Below are 23,128 nucleotides of genomic sequence, written 5' to 3' on the forward strand. Positions count from 1 at the left end.
ATTTGAACACCTTAATTTTATTGCATTTGTAGCCCGTTTCATGGCTTTGATGCATGATTTATCCCTGTCATCTAAGGCGATAAATTTGCATGCTAGGCTCTGTAAATCTGTATTTATTCATGCCACACATAAACAAATAAAAAAATTTATTTGCTCAAAGCTTATAGAAACTTTAAGAATAACTGAAATGTACTACCATCAAGAAGTTAACTTGTGCACGAACATTGGGAGGCTCAGTATTACAGTAGGTGACAGTCTTAGAATATTAAAGTGTCAGCCAGTGACATTTTATATATTTACTTACTGCACAATTTCTTCTCCATAAAAAAACACTTCTATGAAAAGAAATCTTTGAAGCTAATTTGTTCTACAGAGTTTTGCATAGAGAAACTATTGAACACATAGTCTCACTGTACACTGTACAAAGTTTGGATTCTAGCTTCACATCAGTTCCAGTCATTAAAGGGTGGATTACCTCCTCCATGTTAACGTAGGATTTATATTACCATTCAAGCTGTTCAAATGAAGAACAAAATATGGATAAACCCTTATATATAGCATTGAAAGATTTTTACTCGGTAAATGTTGATTTCATTGTACGCACACAAACTGATAAAAATAATTCCATCAATAATGGAAATTTACAAAGGCAAAGTAATAAAAATGGTGCTTAAAAACTTAAGTTTGATTCAAGGATATTTACTTTATATATTTTGACGTTACATTGACAATTTGTGTTTTTACAATTATAAAGTTTGAACTTTTTAAATCTCAACACTTGTCGTCATTAAATAATTATTTTCTGTCAACCCATAATTTCCTGCAACTGTAAAAATGTAAATCAATAAAAATAAAAAATGCTTAAAATCCATAATTTGGTGCCACTGTGAAAATGCAAATAGAAAAAAGCTTAAAAATAAACATTGATATTATCCATCAAAATGATAAAAAACTGAATTCTGCCAAGCCTACTTATAGAAAAGGCCCTCATTCTGCAAGGTCTTAAGCACGTGTGTATACTTCTTTACTCATGGGAGTAGTTCCATTGAGTTCTGTGGGACCACTCACATGTGCAAAGTTATTATGTGTGTTAGCATTTGCAGGATAAGAATTTTATATATGATACATTATATATGTATATTTACATATATGAATACTGGACTGGAGCCCAAGTTTCTTAAGCTTGAAGAAGCCAGTTGTTACCATGTCCAGGTGAAATTTCCATTCTGATGCTTTGTCTATGTTAGAGTATTTGCTTTGTAGCAGGGGTGGATGTAGCCTCCTGATTCAATGCATGCACTATACTAAACTGAAGAGGGGACAGGTGCTGACCACCCACAGCAGCACACTCTGCCCAACACCACAACCCTAACGGGGAGGGGAAGTCCTGGGTGAGAGGAGGCAGGGGGCTCTCACAATGCCCAGAGCAGGGAATATGGCCCAGCCTCATGGGACAAGAGCCAGCACTGCAGGGTGATTTCTACAGGCACAACTGAACCCATGAACCCTGACACTAAAGCCACCCTTGCTTTGTGGTATAAGGCATTAACTACAACCTTACATTACCAAGCCATCAGGCATTTTAACAGAAAATTAAACATGATCTGTATTATTTTGAAAACAAATACTATTTATTTTCTTCTGAATTGTTACGTTTGAACAATATCAATGAAATAATAGCAGATTTGAGTCATTGTTAGGTTAATATAGCAGCAGTTCTAACATTCTTTATAAATACTTGGCAAATTTTGTCTTAGCCACACACACACACACACACACACACACACACACACACACACACACACACACACACACACACACACACACACACACACACACACACACACACACACACACACACACACACACAGTTGTCATTAACTGTCAATTACATATCCATCTCCTAAGATTTCAGGTTGTCACTGTATGGATTTTACAACTCTTCTGGCTTTGTTGTCATTAGGAATCAGTCTGATAAAATGAAAAAAAGTCACTGAATCCAGTAAATACAATATATCAGCCTCTAGACTAAAGATTATAAAACAATTGACAGTTTGTAATTTGGGGTCCATCCTGGTATCAGTGAAGTCAGTGACAACACTCCCATTGATTTCAACAGGAGCAGAACTGAGACCTTAAATGAAATGTCCCAAACTTCAAAATACAAAAATGAGAGTTTAACAGGCATAAGAAAAAACAGCTGGTTACAGTGGGGAAAATGTATTTAATCTAAGAAAAGCTTTTAAAAATAAGCCACATTACAGTGGCTTCCCTTATTACTAGATCTCTGAAGAGATTATTGCTGTGGAATTTGATGAATATGACAACAACTGAGAGTAAATACAATGTTACTTTTCTGTTTCAGAGTCACCTCAAGGTGCAGAATATTTCCCTTTTATGAAAGGAATTGTCACTTGCAATTTGTTGGAACCCTATCCTTTAGAATGCCCAAAGCCACATTCAGCACCTTGCAAATTGTGTTCTTAGCACCTGTCATAAATACAGCATTATGACAGATGTATACAGTACACACTCACCCATATATATTTTAAAATATATAGAGAAAATAATTGGTAAAATTGGTTTAAATTTATGTACATTTCAATGTATCAGCTGTTTTTAACTTAAAAAAGAAAGTGTTCTAAAATAACTATAACTTTCTGAAGATTTTTGAACAATTATACAGAGTATTGTGATGGCCGTTAACAGAGGCTTCTTTTATAAAACTACTCATAGTAACAAGCCGTTATCAAAGCCAATGAAATGAAGGATTCTGTTTCACATTTAGCTGAAACCCAGTTGTCCCTTGCAACATCCCAGACCCATCTGCTGGAGATCTATGGGGGAGAAAAGAACAAAGTACTAATAAATGATTAAAAGAGCACAAGTCTTAAGGAAATATTTTTCAGAGTAGAACCTTACAATGAACATGTAGCATTATATAGGTGCAGCTAGTTTATATTAATTTATTTAAAATAGTAAGAATGTATATAAAACTGCAAATTAAAAGAAGCTGAATGTTTTATTATTATTTATTAAATGCATTTTATTTTCCTTTAGAGAAAATTTACCTTAAGAGCTCTGAAAATCTGGTAGCCAAAAAATGTTGTTCTGTGATTTTCCTTATGACTTTTATAATATTTACTGAAACATACACTGGGGCTAAATCTGTAATACTTACTCAGGCAAACCTCGTGTCCTCTTCACACTGACCAGCAGTATTAGTCAGCCATGGTGAGGTGTACATCCTGCAGTCCATTAAGTGAGACAGAGCAGCTGAGCTTCCTCTGCACCTCAGAGCTCCAAGGGGTAGCTCACCCTAAAGCAATGCAGATCTGGACCACTCTGAATGTGGTGGTATGCCCAAGAGGCACAATCGGGCCCCATCTAACTCATTTTGTGAAAATGTTATGAGTAAATTAATTTGTCTACTCACTTTTATTGCCTGACCAGACTTTTGCAAGATTAGGACTGTTACTACGTACTTATAGCGATCAAAGCCCATGTCCTTGACAGCTGTTAATATTTCTTCTGAGATTGAATTACACAAGAAGATACTAGTCACACCATTATACTTGGTTTCTTGAAGTCGCTGCTATCAAAAGAGTTAAAAGAAAAAAAACTAATCTCCATCCTAACAAGCTTTTGTCTAAAAAAATCTTACTTTTAACTATAAAGAAAAAGGAAGTAAACTACTGGAATGTTTGTAAACAATAGATAACGTCCCCAAATAAAAAGTTAATCATTTTTACTGCAAAACATTTTATCCGTCAAAATATTGAAATATTTCACTTTAAAACATTTTTAACAAATTTTTTAATTTTCTTTGAGATGAACAGAAGTGTACTTTTTTCCTTTTGACTCAATTTCATGTAAAATAGCCTAGAGAGCATTGGTCTGCATATCCACAACACGTCTCCAGCACTACAGAGTCAATGGGATTAGTTTTTAGTTTTCAGGGTAAATAGTATAACTTCCCTGCTCTTTGGCAACTATAGACTGCCTCAGGAGATTCTCCAGAGCAGAGTCCCTCATACCATTTAACTTGATTTCACATACGGCAATCAGACTGTTGTTAATAACACCAGAGGAACACCACCAGGAATACTTTGCTCTCATGTCATGAAATGTTACCCGAACCAATTAGGGGAATAAAATTCAATAAATCCACAATTTCCTATTATTTATTTTATTTTGGATAGTTCTCTGACCCATTTTAATCTAGTAACAGAAAAGAGATCCAATCCCATAAAGAGCTGAAAACCCTCAACTTCCAACTTCACTGCTGGTGCTTAGCAAGCACCCTGCAAAGGATATTCAGTATCTTACAGTACAGAGCCTGTGATGAGCATGTGGGTGAACTTATGGATATGCTTAACTTTATAGTAACTTTGTAGTAACCCCAGGGCTGTCTTTGAGTGACTGGGGCCTAACATTTACACTAAAATTAAATATCTTACATACAGATAATTTAAACAAAAAGTATTACTCTACCGTTAGTATATGTTGAGCTTTGTTTCTTACTAAATGAGCCTGGAATTTCCTATATGGCTCCATTTTATATGTATTGGCATATCTTATTTTTGCCATGCTAGTCTTCAATGTAAATATTTCACTTTTCCCAAACTCTGCAAACGATTCATTATCCATTGGTTCCGTACCGTGAACTTCATGGCTTGAACTTCTCATTCTCTCTTTTATGATCTGTGCATACTTTTTAAAACAAAAGGAAAAAAATAAAGCTTAGTATCATGCTTTGGTATTTGATTGTTGAAAGTTTTCTGACACTTCAAAATGGTATCGCTAGAGGGAAAGACCTGAATTTTGTTTGGGATCATCTTTCGAGATATCTGAAAAAAACTAAACTGTGAATTGTTCACCTCTGTTATGTATAATTGAGGAGTGCGCTAGTTATCTGATGCTCCTTCTGGGAAAAGGGCCAAAGTTTATATCCTCTCATCTAAGCTCTGATTCTGCTTCCCCTGAAGTCTGTGCAAATTTTGCAGTTGACATCAGTGCAGGCAGAATTGGGCACTCAGGGGAGAAGAAACCCTCAATCAATCTGTCAATAAATCCTTTTTATTATCCTTCAAAAGTATTAGAAAGCATATTCACAGTTACTTATCTAAACACCTGTGTTATCAGTAGAAAATTCTCAGTACTGATGATGATGTTGTATACAATACCTATATAATAAATGTTACTACTGATTTGTTTATTGATCTTTTGTGTGATTATATTCTGAAAAACTATTGTACAAACTGCACTGCAGAGATGCCTATATGTTGTGTTGAAGCAGAAATGTGTTTTTTTTTTCTATTTGCAAGAACTAAAAGCTCAGTTTTGGATCTGCGGCACTCTGTGCCTGAAAGTAGCACCCTGAAACCCTCATATTCACCACTGTCATATAATTATGTTTTGTACAATGTATACCTTGTGAGGTATCATTGTAAAAGTCTTGATCTGTTGAACATGAATATCCTGTTGGATTATAAATGCTACCATTGTATGGGAAGTTATGAAGTTTTGCTATATGTATGATACCGAAATACGCTGTGAGGTTGGGAACACCCCCACAACGAGCCTCTCAGATATAACAATGGAGTAGCCAGACACTGATGATGGCCCACTGAGGGGAATCCATACTCACAAGGACTACCCCAGGAACTGTATACAATGGAGACCTCTCAGAGAGAGCACGTAGACAATGGAGACTGTTTGACTCATCATAGCAAAGGATCTTTCCAGAAAGCTGGAAGAAATTATAAAATAGGGGAAGTGACATCATCACTTAGCCTCACTCCCTCCCACAACTCAACACCTGGAAACACATCTGGAGGACAAAGACTGAACTGGGGAGGTGGTCCCAGGCTGGAAAGGAGAATCCTTGATTCAAATCCTATCTAGTTTATCAGATTGTGATTTTACTTTTATTTCTTAGGTAACCAACTTTGATCTGTATGCTTATAACTTATAATCACTTAGATTTTGTTTTATATTTTACCTTAAACAGCGTGTTTTGGCTGAAATGCTTGGGAAATCTGCACAGTGTACAATGTTGAGAACATGTCCTCTCCACATTGAGGGAGGGGCAGACTGGTAGTAAACTTACACTGGTCAGGCTTCTGACCAGTGCAGGATGATACAGCCCTGAGATCCTAGGCTGGGGAGCTGGGGGAATTGGCTGGAGCCTCTCCATTGTTAGTTCATGGCTAGAAGCATTCATGTTACTCAGCTGGGTGCATCCCTGCCAGTGGATGGCTGTGTAAGTGCAGTACCTGGTGAGGTTTGCAGCTTGTCACAGCATCACAGTGTGAGAGGGAGCCCAGGTTGGTGCCAGAGGGCTCAGCAATACCCCAGTTCCAGGTTGCACCCTGGGGAACCTGTTACAGCATCTGAAGGTGAAGAAGTGATCATTTTTGTTTATTCATCTTTATCTTTAATAAAGAGTCTGCACAGACAAATTCTGCCCTCAGTTACACTAGTATAATGTCACTCTCTTCAATAGTAACTGAGGGCAGAATCTGGTACTACAGCTGAATCTTAAGTAATCGTATTAATGATGCAGAGGCAAAATAGAATAAAAATCAGTCTTCCAGAGGTGTGTTGACTTTGCAGTTCTACCAGGAGTCAAAAGTAATATAAACATATTTTTGTCACTACAATGAATGCATATGATTTCAGTAAGAAAGTGACATTTCCCCAGCCATGATTAAAGTGAATTCTCCATGTGCAGGTCTCACCTCTCCTACCCAGAAGGTGGATCTGCTGCCACTATGTTAGCAACCCCCAGTCCTATGGAGATATAGACATACAGACATGGGTTTTGGATCTGTTCTGAGGAGGTGGTAAGGAACAGGGAGTGGGCTGCCCCATGATCGATGGGGTCAAGAGGGACACACATCATCCCCAGACTAACCCCTTGTCAATTCCTTAGGAAATGTAATTATTAGTAGTATTTGTATTGCAGTAGCACCTAGGAGCCTTCTCTCACAGACCAGGACCCTTACTGAGCTAGGTGCTGTACAAACACAGAACAAAAAGACAGTCCCCGCCCTAAAGAGATTATAATCAAAATACAAAAAAAGACAAGTGAATACACACAACCAGGGAGCACAAGGAATCCATGAGAGAATAACAGTGGGCAGGATAGGTAGTGGTCTGGTCTCAACACACCAGTTAACCATTTTTGTAGGCATCATGACAAAGGAGAGTTTTAAGGAGGGATTTCATGGAGGACAATGAGGTAGCTTTACAGATGTTTAAGGGGAGTTTCCCCCAAAAATCTGTATAATCTGGAACTATATTACCTTTCCCACAAAGCCCTCTCCAATGTGTGGAGCTTTTTTTAAAGAAGAATGAGGGGCAGCCACAGCTAGGGAGAAGGAGGTGGGGTGCCCAGGGGGACAAAGTTCACACTGAGACACAAGGTCTTCATGCTGATGACCCTGACCTCCCACTGATCCTTCAACATCAGTGTGGATCCACAGAACTCAAAAGGTTTAGTAGCATATCCTGCATCTTCTTCAGTGAGTGAGGAGTAGATCCCACCCTCTGGTAAAACAAAATAGGAAATTTTCCACAAGGGGAACCTCAAGTTTTCTTCGCTCTTTATTCCCTTCAGGGATTTTACTGTAGAAGGAAGCAAGCCAGCCCTAGACATTAATTCATAGGGCAGGGAGACAAGTTTTTGAGCTTCCACCAATAGAAGCTGGTCCAATAATAGGTGACAGCTCACCCACCATGTCTCTCTAATATCCTGGGAGTGACACAGCTACAACACTGCATACAATTTATAGGGCAATAATTTTAGACTTCCTAATCTCTGTATTGTCATATTGTATTAGTTTTGTAAAAAAACATGAACCAAAATAGTATTAGTTATAGTAGTTATCTGTGTAACTGACAGGAGAGTTTGTTGTCTAAGAATGAGATCTGGACATTACGTTCATCCACCATGAAACCAAAGTTCAATGGGCTCAGCTGAAAACAATGTCCTTCAATTTACTAATCTGAACTTTTTTCCAGCAGCATTTTAAGCTGCCAAAAATGTAAATGTGGATATATACATTTATTTGAGTATATATTAAATTATAAACAGTGGTCTTGGAGTGGTCTTGGGGGGGGAGGGATAGCTCAGTGGTTTGAGCTTTGGCCTGCTAAACCCAGGGGTTGTGAGTTCAATCCTTGAAGGGGCCACTTAGGGATCTGGGGCAAAAATTGGTCCTGCTAGTGAAGGCAGGGGGCTGGACTCGATGACCTTTCAAGGTCCCTTCCAGTTCTAGGAGATTAAATAATGTTAATAATAACTGGAGATATACCAAAGTCAAGGAGTGCTATTCAAGGGGTGTGGGATTGGAGAATAGCTGCTGAAATGAAACCCAGTTGCTCGGCTGTGGAGCCGAATGCCTGACTGACCCACCTGGCATGAGCACCGATTCACCACTGCTGCTGAGTGAGGCACCCTACCCTTGAGACACAAGGAACCTTATAAGGACCCATTAGGACAGCTAGCACAATGTGGAGATCCCAAGGCAACTACCCATCCTTCACTGGGGGAAAAGCTGATCAATCCTCTTTGAAAATCTGGAAACTACTGGGTTAGAAAAATCTGACCTGTCCTGGGCTGATAGATGAATTTCTGAGATCGTTCCTAATGGACCCTTTGGGAAACTAGGGAAGACTTGAGGATTTCAGGTGTAACAGGTACTATAAAATATCCTGTATTCTAGCTTCTGTTACAGGTACAACATGGGGAATAGACCAGACTGAAAACCACTTCCACTTGGCTAAATGAACAGATAAAGTGGATTAGTTTCTGGTGTTATGCAATACTTCCTGAACTGCCAATGAATAATCTTTATCTGCCTAATCTAGCCCCTCAATACCCAGGCTGTAAGATGCAGGCTGTCCAGGTCTGGGTATAATAACTGACTGTTCTTGGGACAGTAGCTCTGGAAATGAAGGCAGAGTCAATGGAGATCAAATAGAGGCTGTGAAGATCCGAGAACCTAGCACTGTCACAACTGTGCTGGAGCTATAAGAATTATTTTGGTATGGTCTTATGTCAAGGTTCCTCCCCCACTCTGAACTTCAGGGTACATGTGGGGACCTGCATGGACACTTCTAAGCTTAATTACTAGCTTAGATCTAGTAACACTGCCACCATCCAGAAATTTCAGTGTCTGGAACACTTCCTGTTTCCCCAAAACCTTCCCCTCCCTGGGCAGCCTTGAGAGGCTTTTTCACCAAGTTTCTGGTGAACACCAATCCAACCCCTTGGATCTTAACACAAGGAGAATTTAACCATCCCCTCCGTCCTTTCCCCCACCAATTCCTGGTGAGTCCAGATCCAATCCCCTTGGATCTTAAAACAAGGAAAAATCGATCAGGTTCTTAAAAAGAAAGGTTTTAATTAAAGAAAGAAAGGTAAAAATCATCTCTGTAAAATCAGGATGGAAAATACTTTACAGGGTAATCAGATTCATAAAGCCCAGAGGAACCCCCTCTAGCCTTAGGTTCAAAGTTACAGCAAACAGAGGTAAAATCCTCTCAGCAAAAAGGAACATTTACAAGTTGAGAAAACAAAAATAAAACTAGCACGCCTCGTCTGGCTGTTACTTACAAGTTTGAAACATGAGAGACTGATTCAGAAAGATTTGGAGAGCCTGGATTGACGTCTGGTCCCTCTTAGTCCCAAGAGCGAACAACTCCCAAAACAAAAAGCACAAACAAAAGACTTCCCCCCACCAAGATCTGAAAGTTTCTTGTCCCCTTATTGGTCCTCTGGTCAGGTGTCAGCCAGGTTTACTGAGCTTCTTAACCCTTTACAGGTAAAAGAGGCATTAACCCGTAACTATCTGTTTATGACATCTTGTTTGAATTTGAAAATCACCTGTGTGATGAGAGGAATGGTGAGAAATATATACATGAGGCTTGGCCCCCACTGAAGGAGAAAAGCAGGGGTCAAAAAGCCTGGGCTGTGACCCACTTGACATTAAAACTGACAGCATTTCCTGTTCTTTTTTGTTGCAAATAGTCTGATTGGCTGGATACGCCAAGCATGAAAGATGGTTCTGCACACACTGTTCTTCCAAGCCCACTCATAGTTTTGTGAAAATCTCCTGCTGAGATGATCAGCCAAGAGGTCTTGGGAGCCTAGTAAGTGGGAGGCAATAAGAGTAATATCATCCGTGATGCATAAGTCTCATTATTTCATAGCTTCTTGACAAAGTTGACTGGACCTTGCTCCTGCCTGTCTGTTTAGGTAGTAAATCCTAGCTGTAGTGTCAGTCAGAATCTGAACTGACAATCCCTTAATGTGAGGGAGAAAAGTGCAACAGGCCTTTGAATTGCCTGAAGTTCGAGCACATTGATGTGAAGGGTACTCTCTTGTTCCGTCCATAAAGCTTGGGTCAGTAAACCCTCCAGGAGAGCACCCCATCCTATCAGGGATGCATTGATGATATCTGTTTTGGATGCAAGGGGACAAGAGAATGGAATGGCCCTGCACACATTGTTCTGAGCCATCCATTCTTCCAAAGATGCCAGGACCACAACAGGTACACAGACCAACAAGTCTAAGGGCTAGCTGATCAGTCAATAGACTGACTTCAGCAGCCCCTGATGGCTGCACAGGCACAGCCTGGCATATTAGGTCAGGTGTATATACTCCAGCACTACCCTCACACATTTGGTGAATACTCATGGGCCAATGACCAGCCAAAAGGAAGTACTTACGTTGGTCTTTTATCAGAAATTTTAGAAACTTTCTATGACTTGGCAAAACCATCACATGGAAGTAGGTACCTGTAATAGGGTGGCTAAGTCTGGGGCTAAGTCAACCTGATTATAGATGGGCCCCACTTGAGAGGAATCAGATGATTCTTACAGTAAAAGGAGCCAGGCTTAAGTAGTGATAAAGTCCAGATGAGGACAGAGCTGCAGGAAGATTCCTATACAGGCAGGACAGTCAAAGCTGTAAGTTGCAATATAAAGGGGGAAGCCCAGAAAATTGCTACTATATCTGTAGGGACTGCAGTGATCAGGAGAGACTTCTGCAGGGCCCTGAATCAACAAGATAAAAGCTCTTCAGGAATGGGGAGAGACTGGAAAAGCTCTCCAAGCAGAGAGGCCTGGAAGAGACTCTAATCAAACAGGAAAGAGTCTGAGAAATAGCCCCAGAGAAGGCAGAAGATTCTATTTTAATGTTAAGACATTTTTGGACTTTAGTTTGGATCACAGTTGTCCCAAACTAAAGACTGTGGACTAGTCAAAGTGTTGAGTCACTGGACAAGCTACCAGGCAGAAAAACTACCAAGGCACCAGAGAGACCATCAATAGGGGTAATCGCCTAGTGAAGAGCTGCTACGCCACACCCAGTCATGACGGGGTGCCTAGCAGTGAATAAACTCTATTACAATGTCCTATAAATCTAGGGCAGCAAACCAGCCATTATGACCTAAGGAAGGAATAATCAATTCTAGAGAGACCATGTGATAGCTTATGTATTTTTATGGACTTATGGAGATTCTAAAGATCTAGAATGGGTCTCAGATCACCCTTTGACTTGGGAATGGGCAACTATCGTGAAGAAAAATTCTATCCACAACTCTGAAGGGGAACTTCCTCTACAGCTTCCAGATGGACCAAAGTATCAACCTTTTGAAGAAGCACTGATTAGCAAGAAGAGTCCCTGAAGAAAGACGGGGTGTGTGCAGAGGAGCGAGGATGGGAAAAAGAAAGAAACTGGATGGAATAGTCCAGTCCCACAATGCTTAGGACCCACTTATCTATGCAATGCTTGAATTAGATGACCTCCTTAGTTGAGATTTGAGCTTTTTCTTTGAAAAGCCTGTGTCTTATGGTAAAAATGCTGTCTATAATAGTTTCTGTTGCTGCTGTTGAGCCCTGTACTGGTGTCTCCTGGGGGCTAGATTATACACTGCTAATGAGCTACGGGCAGCTTGTGAGTCCTCAAATAAATGTAACGTCTCATCTGTTTTGTCCAAAAAAAGGGACAACCATCAAAAGGAAAGTCTTTGATACTGATATTCAACAAACTAGCTATGCCCAGAACTCTCTCCTCATTGTTATTGCAGAGGACACCACTCCAGAAAAAGCATCAGCTGCGTCAAGTACAGACAGTCCTGGTCACAATGTAACTTTCTGGCAGGAAAGCCTTAAATTCCTCCCTAAAATTTTCAGATAATTTTTCAATAAATTCAGACATTGCATCTCAGCTTACAAAGTCATATTTAGCTAAAACCACCTGCTGATTTGCTATGAACATTTGAAGAAAGGAGTGGTAAATTTTTCTCCCAAGTAAATTAAGTCTCCTGGGTTCTTTACCTTTGGGAGTTGACTTAAGTCGTCCTGGTCATGATCTCTCATTGCCAGCCATCAATACTACAGAGTTAGGTGCAGAATGAGAATAAAAACACTCACATCTTTGCATTTATCCATGCACATAGCTATAGGGGCTAAGAAGGCTGGTGTATGTCATAAGGTCTATACCAGTTCTAGCAGTGCCTTATTAATAGCTAGTGCTCCCCAACCAGGGGCAGAACCCTATAGAATGTCCCAAAGCTTGTGTTTTCTTGCAAAAGGTCTGCTTGAATGCCCAGAGCTGCAAGCATTCTTCTCAGAAGTGCCTGATCATATAGTCATCTAGAACTGGAGAAGTGTCTGGAATCATAGAATTATCAGGCAAGGAGGCGGAAAGATTAACAGGAGCAGATGGATCCTCCTATGGTAAAATCAATTCTTAAAGGCAATAGTTCCTCCTGATGCACAGGCTGGGCAGGGGGAACAGTGTAGTGTCTTTCTGTATCTCCAAAACAGGCAACTCCAGCACCTTTGTTACTGTGTGCTCTGAAGATCTTCCTCTAGTCTGGACCAGTGATCAGGCTCTGGACAAATGAGAGAACCCAGAGGCTCCAAAAGAGCCCTGGGGAAGAGCACAGGGCATTTAGAATCAGCAAGAATTTGGCCACAGTGATCTGTCCCTGTTGTCACAAGAGCTGTCCCTCTTTTGGGACTGATATGCCCCTTCAGGAGGCAGTCTGGATTATCTGCTAGACCATCTGTGCCTGGGAGGAGATGGTGAACTATTGGAAGACTCCAAACCAGTCTGTGAGGAGTCACCAAAATAGTCAATAGGCACTGGGGATGTAAAGCCTGATGGGACTAGTAGACAATCTGAATTAACTCATCCATTGTGAAGAGGACAACATTGGTACTGAAGTAAGTACGGTAATCAGTACCATAAAGGCTTCACAAGAAGTTGATAGTACAGCATCTTGAGGTGGTGTTGAGAAAGACCCCATAGCCAGGACCAAAGCAGAAAGTGGAGTCAGTACCAAGGAAGATGACCATAAAGGTACCGAGAGTGTCAGTGCTGAGAATGTGTTGTTTCAGACTCTATGTGCCCTGGTGTCAAAGTTGGCATCAGAGAAGGAGCCAAGCCCCTACCATGCTTCTTAGCTGGTAGTAGTCAACAAAACTAATAGTTTTTGCACTGGAGACAGTACACTGGACAGGCCCAGTACGAAAGGAGGTGCTGACAAAGCAATCATCTCCCGAACCACAAGAGAGTCTGGAAGGGAGAGACAAAGCAAATCTTTTGCTGTGTCATAAGCCTGTGGGGTTGTCGGTGCCAAAAAGGTCAGCGCTGAAACAATGTGTGTTGATCCCAGACTCAACAGGTGTCCTCCAGAAGTCCAAGAGTCGATAGTACATTACTAAAGTCATCCCAATGTGGTGCCAGGGAATTACAGGTTGACAGTCCAGCTGTATGTTGGGTATCGGATGAGTCCTCCAAGGATCTCATTATAGGCAGACGATGTTCTGAGTCCTTTTTTGAAGAACTCATCAACTTTGAGTGACCTCAGTCTAACTTGTGTGTCTTTTTCTGGGAAGGGTCTGGAGAAGAACTTCTTTCTCCATGGAAGCAGCAAAGAGTCCTGTGGCACCTTATAGACTAACATGTTTCGGAGCATGAGCTTTCGTGGGTGAATACCCTCTTCGTCGGATGCATGTCAGATACATGCATCCGACAAAGTGGGTATTTAACCACGAAAGCTCATGCTCCAAAATGTCTGTTAGTCTAAAAGGTGCCACAGGACCCTTTGCTGCTTTTACAGATTCAGACTAACACGGCTACCCCTCTGATACTTTCTCCATGGAGAAGAGTCCAGGGGATCTGTCCAAGACAACTGCACACACACTGACAGCCAGAATGTGAGAAGACAAGTGATCCCCTCATTGCTTGCTCTATCAGATGGAGCTTGAGATGCAAGAAATCTCTGTTCTTTTATTGAACTGTGGCAGATACTTTACCTCTCCTTAATGTGCCCCTCCCAGAGGCACAAAAGGCAGCACATCTGGAGGGCGGGAGGCAGTGTAAACACTTCAGAAAATGGGCAGTGCTTAAAGCCCATAGAGCACCGCATAGCAACAGTGCCTAGCACTGAAACTGAAAGAATAAACTAACTAATTGGTACTAATGGCTAACGATTAAAAGATAAAGGGAAAGCTAAACTAGCTAACTATGCAGATGAAAAAAACATCCAGGTAAACCACCTGGGAAGCTCCAAATCAAGGCACAGGTGGTGAGATGGACCTGAGGGGGGAGGGTGCTGCTGCCCTTATATATAGCCTCAGGAGGGATCACGAAGATATGCAGGGTCACATGCATTCCCAACAGTACTACTGCAGAAAACTCTCCAGCTGTGGTGTGCTGGGCACGCGTACACCTGAGCAAAATACATGTGTGCGACATATTTTGAAGAACAATTTAATCAAATGGTGTTGCTATTCTGAAAACACATTTTTACAGCAAAAACTCAATTTTTAACATGTTCAAAAAAGACTATTTTGAGATCAATGTTGCTGTTTCCTCAGGTTTCCTAGCTCCAATTTCTGGTTGCAGGGATAGTTCAGGGCAGGTAGAGTCATCAGCTGCTTAACTGGGCAGCAGAATGGAACAAGCACCTGAACAGAAAGTGTCCCAGCTACTAGGCTGTGATGCTAAAAGGTGAATGAAAATATCTAAGAATATGGAGGACATACAGATACGCTGAAGAGATTAAGTACTTTGAAAATACCTATAAAGATGTCCAGTCAGGGGCTCACAGAAACTTTTATTTAAGTCCTTGGAGAGAGGAAAGGATAGGGGACATCTAGGATTATAAAATCAAAGGAAGCTATGCAGATTCTTCTCTGAGAAGTCACTTACACAAATCAGCCCTGTCTACGGTAAAGACATTTTCTAAAAATCTCCCACCATTTCCAATTAGTAACATTGAGAATCCTAGTATAGATGGGTCACAGAAATCTTCAATGACATGTCAATTAGACATGTTCTGAGTAGGTTACATGAGGCAATGTTAAAAATATCAGTGGCAGCCAGCAGCCTGCCTACACTAAGGCTCCCAACAATGCTAATACCATTGAGCTGAACTATTGTTACCAATGTTGGGAAATTGTTCGAAATTCTCCTTATGCTGGAAGGGCCATTGAATGAAGCGGCAAACCAAAGTCTTTTAAAGATCTCTGGCCATGGGCCAGTTTTACTAAGTCTTATCTTTATCATTCTCTGTACCAAAACCTTTTCAATGGCCATAAATAAGTCTCCTAGTAGTTTTTAGTAATGCAATTACATACTAATACCATTTTACTTCATATTTGCTGTACTTTTAGCATGGTAAATAGTGTTAGTAAATGTTATAGCAATCGTTTTCTCAATTGCATTATATTTTAAGTGTGGTCCCTTCCAGAGTATCTCTCAAAGTACGTGATCCAATTTAGAATCAGTCCATTGTTGTGTATGGAGCTATTCTAACCTCACTGGCTGGGAAAACAGAATCACCACAGGAAACAGGAATCAGATTCCAGAGCACAGAGAACTTTTGTTCCAAGACAAGCCAGTGACACTGTACCATTGTGAGGTAAACATGAAGGTCTATGGAAGATTCATGCTTCAAGGGTAAGTACTGAATGAAGTTGGTATTGAGGTGCTTAAGAGAGAAGCTTGCAGCATTGTTAACTTTTGTGATTCCTTTCCTGAGTAACAAGAACATAAGAACAGCCATACTGGGTTAGACCAAAGGTCCATCTAGCCCAGTATCCTGTCTACCGACAGTAGCCAATGCCAGGTGCCCCAGAGGGAGTGAACCTAACAAGTAATGATCAAGTGATCTCTCTCCTGCCATCCATCTCCACCCTCTGACAAACAGAGTCAAGGGACACCGATTCCTTACCCATCATGGCTAATAGCCATTAATGGACTTAACCTCCATGAATTTATCCAGTTCTCTTTTAAATGCTGTTATAGTCCTAGCCTTCACAACCACCTCAGGTAAAGAATTCCACAAGTTGACTGTGCGCTGTGTGAAGAACAACTTCCTTTTTTTTTAAACCTGCTGCCAATTAATTTCATTTGGTGACCTCTAGTTCTTGTATTATGGGAATAAGTAAATAACTTTTCCTTATCTATTTTCTCCACATCACTCATAATTTTATATACCTCTATCATATCCTCCCTTAGTCTCTTTTCCAAGCTGAAAAGTCCTAGCCTCTTTAATCTCTCCTCATATGGGACCTTCTCCAAACCTCTAATCATTTTAGTTGCCTTTCTCTGAACCTTTTCTAGTGCCAGTAAATTTTTTGAGATGAGACCACATCTGTACGTAGTATTCAAGATGTAGGCATACCATTGATTTATATAAGGGCAAAAATATATTCTCTGTCTTATTCTCTATCCCTTTTGAATGATTCCTAACATCCTGTTTGGTTTTTTGACTGCAGCTGCACACTGCGTGGACAGCTTCAGAGAATTATCCACAATGACTCCAAGATCTTTTTCCTGAATTTGTTGTAGCTAAATTAGACCCCATCATATTGTATGTATAGTTGGGGTTATTTTTTCCAATATGGATTACTTTACATTTATCCACATTATATTTCATTTGCCATTTGGTTGCCCAATCACTTAGTTTTGTGAGATCTTTTTGAAGTTCTTCACAATCTGCTCTGGTCTTAACTATCTTGAGCAGTTTAGTATCATCTGCAAACTTTGCCATCTGACTTTTTACCCCTTTCTCCAGATCATTTATGAATAAGTTGAATAGGATTGGTCCTAGGACTGACCCTTGCGGAACACCACTAGTTACCCCTCTCCATTCTGAGAAATTACCATTAATTCTTACCCTTTGTTCCCTGTCTTTTAACCAGTTCTCAATCCATGAAAGGACCTTCCCTTTTATCCCATGACAGCTTAATTTATGTAAGAGCCTTTGGTGAGGGACCTTGTCAAAGGCTTTCTGGAAATCTAAGTACACTATGTCCACTGGATCCCCCTTGTCCACATTTGTTAACCCCTTCAAAGAACTCTAACAGATTAGTAAGACACAATTTCCCTTTATAGAAACCATGTTGACTTTTGCCCAACAATCTATGTTCTTCTATGTGTCTGACAATTTTATTCTTTACTACTGTTTTGACTAATTTGCCCGGTACCGACGTTAGACTTACCGGTCTGTAATTGCCGGGATCACCTCTAGAGCCGTTTTTAAATATTGGCATTACATTAGCTATCTTCCAGTCATTGGGTACAGAAGCCAATTGAAAGGACAGGTTACAAACCATAGTTTCTTTTACATGGTTGTTAAGCCACAGTGGCTCTTTTTCAGTTCTTTTACTGTGTTTCTTAATTTGGGGTATACATTGAAGTTGGGCTTCTCTTATGGTGTTTTTAAAAAGCACCCATGTAGCTTGCAGGGATTTCACTTTAGTCACTGTATCTTTTAATTTCTGTTTAACTAACCCTCTCATTTTTGCATAGTTCCCCTTTTTTAAATTAAATGCCATAGTGTTGGGCTGTTGAGATGTTCTTCCCATCACTAGGATGTTAAATGTTGTTATACTATGGTCACTATTTCCAAGCGGTCCTGTTATCATTACCTCTTGGACCAGCTCCTGCACTCCACTCAGGACTAAATCTAGAGTTGCCTCTCCCCTTGTGGGTTCCCGTACTGGCTGCTCTAAGAAGCAGTCATTTAAAGTATCGAGAAATTTTGTCTCTGCATTTTGTCCTGAGGTCACATGTTCCCAGTAAATATGGGGATAATTGAAATCCCCCACTATTATTGAGTTATTTATTTTGATAGCTTCTCTAATTTCCCTTAGCATTTCATCATCACTATCACAATATTTCAGAGGGTTCTGGAGCCTGTCTTGTAATGATACTAGGACCTCCAGCCCCCTTGTGAAGTTCAGCCCTGCCAGACGCTAACAGAATCTCTTCGCTATGGCTTGCTATTCTCACAGGAAGGAGCAAAGAACCTAGCAGTTCATCACAATTCTGCTTCTTTCATCAGTGAGAAACAGACAGAATGGTGCCTCTGCTCCTCTTCCCACTCTCCACTATAGCACCTGGCCTAGGAAGGGGCAGAGGGGGATAAGGACCACCCCTGGAGCTGCCCCCATCTCAGCATGGGAAGTGGAATCCTTTTGCACCCCCCAAGCCTATGGTGAATTACTGTAGGAAGAGCAGATGAGGCTGGGGGGTGGTAGAGAAGTAATGAAAAGACAGCATAACAGGACTAATTTCTGGGCAGGAGACAGGCAGATATGGGAGTGAGAGTTCCCGTAGCATAGGCCAAGATCACCTCATATATTTGGGACAGTGGGCAACACTAACAGTTATGCACGCATCCTGGGGATGCACAGAGTTAAAAAAAATCAAGAGACAACAAAACCACACAATATAACTTTTTTTAAAGTCATCACATTTCTGAAGGCCAATCTGGTGATTTTTTTGGGCAGCCACCCTAAATGCCAACTTCAAGTGGTGCCAAGCTGCTGTGCTGCATCCGTCCCCCTCCCATTTTTGCTCTGCTGCTGGGTGGGGGGAGGGAGGGATGAAGGCATAGTGTTTTCTTCCCTGGTTTGGAAAATGGCTAGGGCCTCTCCTGAGTGAGATACAACCTGATTCATGAGTGTGTGTCAAGTCCCAAAGGATAGTGATACAGCAGGAGAGGGATTAGTGTGAAGGATCTTATAAAAGACCAGGTTTTGATTAATACTGATCAAACTGAGCAGACAGCTTATGGATCCGAACCCTTGGCCAGAAGCAGGTCACAACCTGCACCCAGGAGCCAAGCACAGTCCATGAGCAGTAATGAGTCTGAGGGGTGCATCTAAATTAAGAAGAGAAGGTGCAATGGGCCAGCCTACACACCAACCAGCGGGAAGCAGGGGCGGTGGAGATCAAAGCGCACTGACCCCTGCCTCAGCCCAGGCTCCCTGCTGCACGGAGGCACCCAGGACATTTTGCAAAGCTGGAAGCAAGCTGGGCAGACAGGCAGGTGCCCGCTAAATGGGCACGTGCAGGAACCGCAGCCCCGCCGCTGCGCTCAGAGGCAGGAGACTCCCATTGACTCCCTCTTCTCTCCCCCCGCCCCAGGAGGCAAATCGCAACTGATGTTCACTCAGAGCGCGAGGACCTGCGCCACAGACGTTCCACCCGCCACCCCGGTCCAAGCGCGTGCACAAGCCCCCTCCCCAATCCGCGCCTGCGCACTGCCTGCTGCTCACGCTGTCTTTCTCGAACATGCTTAAACGCCGCTCCCCCATCCCCCCCGACAATACTTTCGACGCCTTCGCGTGTTTGTCCATGGCTGCCGCCCCGGCGAAGGAGACCGGGCTCGGTGCCTTCCCTCAACGGCCACTAAGAAGTTCCAGCGTCGCCCTGCGCAGCGCCAGAGTGAGGCTTTCCCGCACGTGCCGTGATGTCGTCATAGGCCGCGGACGGCAGAGCGTCACTGGTTGTCAGACGGCGGGAGAGGAAGGCGGAAGTAGGCGAGGTAACTGCGCGCGGGGCGGGTGGGAGGCGGCGCGGCGGCTCTTCGGAGTGTTGGTTCCGCGCGGGCGATGCCTCCGCCCTGGATGTCCCGGGCGGAGGAGGGAAGCTGCAATACAGCGACGCGCCCTTTCCCGCTGGGGTAACGCGCTTCACGCCCCTGCCCCCGATCTCTTGGGTGGCCCCGGCTGGAGCCACCCGCCGTCAGCCTCTCTGCCCTCCCCCACCCCCCGTGGGCTGGGCGTGCGGCTCCGGCCGGGATAACGGCTCCTGCCTCCAGGAAACCGTCGTCGTGCTCAGCCCCGCTGCCCGGTTAACTGGATCTATCGGGGGTGGAACTCCTGTGTGTGACACTGGCCACAACGGTGCTGCGCCGCCACCTCGCTCCCTGGGACGGGGGCCCCCTCGGGGTTAGTTTCGTAGCTGGTGGTTAAAGCGTTTTTTCAGCTCTCTGTGAGTGTCCGTGAAACAGACATTAAACTCCTCGAGACACTGACAGTCTAACCCTAGGATATAGCATATCGGGATGTCTCCGTGATGCTTAAACTGGGCTAGTTTGAGACATAGCAGCTCCTGACCTGGTGAGGAGCATATGTCACTTCAGGGAAACCGGACTTTGATTTACATTGTTAAAATACTACATTAAAGTGAACACAGGGAGCAGCTTTCATTTTTAATATAGTTAAAATGAATAAAATGTGTGTAGGAAAAGTGCACAAGGTAAAATGTAGTCTGCTAAATACACTTTTTAACGGTGTGTCATCTAATAGTACAGAAAGTAAATGTTTCAGGAAAATAAATATAGTACCACTGGATAGATTGCTTCTGAACTTACCATATGTTTAGAGGAATTTTGGTCAGTTATATCCTTATAGTGAAGGATTCTGTCCTTTTCCAAGGAAGTGGCCCTTTTATTTCTTCCTCGCTTACTTTAAGGAATGAGTCACTCTTAGAACAACACACCTTTGGAGGGGCTGTCCTCTGTTTGGTTGTCCTTCCTTGGATTCAGCTGGACATTAAGTGGCACTGGTAGAAGGCCCAGTAAAGTTGGCATGACTGGGATAAAGCAGCCACTCCCTACTGCTTTACCAGGTATATCTACACTGCAGAGTGATTTGTGCCCAGTTTACCCTAACCTGGGTGTGAGCATCACCACTGCAAAGCTATGTCCAAATTACCGTGTCCTTGCTGTTTCTCGATTTGCCTGTGTGTGTGTCAGCAGCATATGCCATCCTTCTTTGTAACAAGGTGCTCTAGAATTCTTTCCCAGTCAGTTGTGGGAAAACTTGTCTATCCTTCAGGGGGAACTATGGGAAAGTATTGGATAATTAGCAGCACTAGTGTGATTTTGTTTGTCCTCACTCTAAAGTGTGTGGTTTCCAGCCAGAGTTAAAGCAGAACTTGGACTCTAACTCAGCTGTGCTAGCTAGCTAGCTAGCTGGGGAAGAAAGCACCTCCAAACTCAAGTAAAAAGTTCTCGTGTGTGAATCATAAGAGCATTGGGTTAAAACTTGGGTAAGCAGGGTTAACTCTGGAGTGACTATATTGGGGTATATGCTGGGACTGAGGGCTGAAGAAAGAAGAAAAGACCAGAAGTTTTTCTTGGCAAGCACATATGTGAGAGTGAACAAAAGTACCTTTGCTGCCTTTGCCCTAAATTTTGTCCACAGAGGAGCGGGGGGGAAATAACTTCCTAAGCATCTAGAGAAAAGCCTGGAACCACAAATAAACTTGCGTCAATTCCTTACTCTTTTCTTATATGAGCGAGGAATTTTTATTGGATACTCTCCCTTCTGGCCATGCATAAGACATGAATTTCCATACTAGTTTAAGTACTAAAAGTCTGGACTTCTAGGGGCCATCTATCTGAAACTATTCTCCAGACATGAAAGAACCCTCTATACAAGCTGAAGTGGATTTTTTACTGTTTTAAGTACATGCAGAAAATGGTTCAGCCTGGTAACTGTTATTGCCTGGCTCTCTAAGGGAAAAATATAATGAAGTTAATATACAGCATAGTAAACTTCTATCACCTGTGTGTGTGTTTCCTGTTGATTTAATAATTGCAAGTATAGTTCTCAAACAATATATGTAAAACAGTGTATGGTAATAGTTTTGTATGTTTAATTTTTATAATTAATAAATATTTTAAAATCTGTTGCCCCTGTTCCCAAACAAAATCAAATGTTTGCCACATTTCTCTCTGATTTAGTTAGAACTATAGGAATTGCCATATTGGATTAGACTTATTGTCCATATAGTCCAGTATCCTGTCTCTGAGAGTGGCCAGCAGCAGATGCCGGGGGGGAGGGAGGTAGTGCCCCAAGTAAGCAGATGTGAAATAATGGGTCCCCATGAAAGTCTCATCCTAATAGCAAGAGAACAATTTAAAATATGAACCATGAGATTTTAATCCCATCTAGAACTATTTGCAATAATTGATATGACTTGGTATTCTTATCAATCTTTCTTAATGCCAAACATTTAGTAAGAGTCAATATCCCATGACAGTGAGTTCCACAATCTAATTATCAGTTTTGAATTTGCCATCTTTCACTTTCTGGAATGTCTCCTTTTGGTGGGGTCTTTCTCACACAGCTCCTAGTTAGTAGTTTCTCACCACTACTAATTATTTTATATATTTTTATCAGACTCACTTTTGTTCATTTCTTTACTAAAGGAAATTATCTTAATCTTTTCAAAGTCTTCATAGGAGAGTTTTTCTAGGCCTCTGATTATAGAGTTTAAGGCCAGAATGGACCAACAGATTGTATTAATAATCTAGTCTAACCTGCACATCACAGGGCACTAAACCCAATCCACTTATCCTTGCATTGAGCCCAGTAACCAGGATTAGACTAAAATATTACAGAATCCTGTAAGGTCTGTTAGTTCAAATATTTCCTTCCAATGTACATTATGTTCTTCTTGTCAACATTGAAATTCATCTACCATCACGTTGCCCATTTACCTAGTATGGTGAAGTCCCTCTGAAGTTCCTCAGTCATCTCTGGATTTTAACTCTGTGTTATCTGCAGACTTTGCTTTCTCACTCATTATTCCCCCTTTCCCACATAATAAATATGTTAACCAACACTGGACCTAATATGGAAACTTGGTAAACTATATTGCCATGATGAAAATTGGCCATTTGTCTACTTTGTTTTTTGTCTTGGTCATTTTTCATCCATGGTAATACTATTCTTCTGAGTCCATACTAGTTTCTTTAGTAGCATCTTGTGAGAGACCTTGTCAGAGGCCTTC

At 41.8% G+C, this 23,128-nt stretch overlaps 2 protein-coding genes across 12 annotated transcripts in view; one reads left to right on the forward strand and one right to left on the reverse strand.

Annotated features, from left to right (window-relative positions):
• Positions 1-2,671: 2,671 nt before the first annotated feature.
• Positions 2,672-19,760, reverse strand: TCTE3 (t-complex-associated-testis-expressed 3). Its single transcript, XM_030556822.1, has 4 exons — positions 19,600-19,760; positions 4,495-4,713; positions 3,437-3,595; positions 2,672-2,837 (listed from the first exon to the last, which is right to left on the reverse strand). The coding sequence occupies exons 1-4, from the start codon at positions 19,678-19,680 to the stop codon at positions 2,727-2,729; spliced, it is 570 nt and encodes a 189-aa protein (XP_030412682.1). The 5' UTR covers positions 19,681-19,760; the 3' UTR covers positions 2,672-2,726.
• A 23-nt stretch (positions 19,761-19,783) lies between these two features.
• ERMARD (ER membrane associated RNA degradation) overlaps positions 19,784-23,128 on the forward strand; it is a 31,601-nt gene continuing 28,256 nt past the window's right edge. For 2 of the 11 annotated variants that reach the window (XM_030556811.1, XM_030556817.1), the window contains exon 1: positions 19,784-19,868. The gene's annotated coding sequence lies outside the window, so the exon portion shown is untranslated. The other 9 variants (XM_030556810.1, XM_030556809.1, XM_030556815.1 and 6 more) reach the window with 7 other exon arrangements.

Source organism: Gopherus evgoodei, chromosome 3 (genome assembly GCF_007399415.2).
Source record: "Gopherus evgoodei ecotype Sinaloan lineage chromosome 3, rGopEvg1_v1.p, whole genome shotgun sequence".
Classification (NCBI taxonomy): Eukaryota; Metazoa; Chordata; order Testudines; family Testudinidae; genus Gopherus; species Gopherus evgoodei.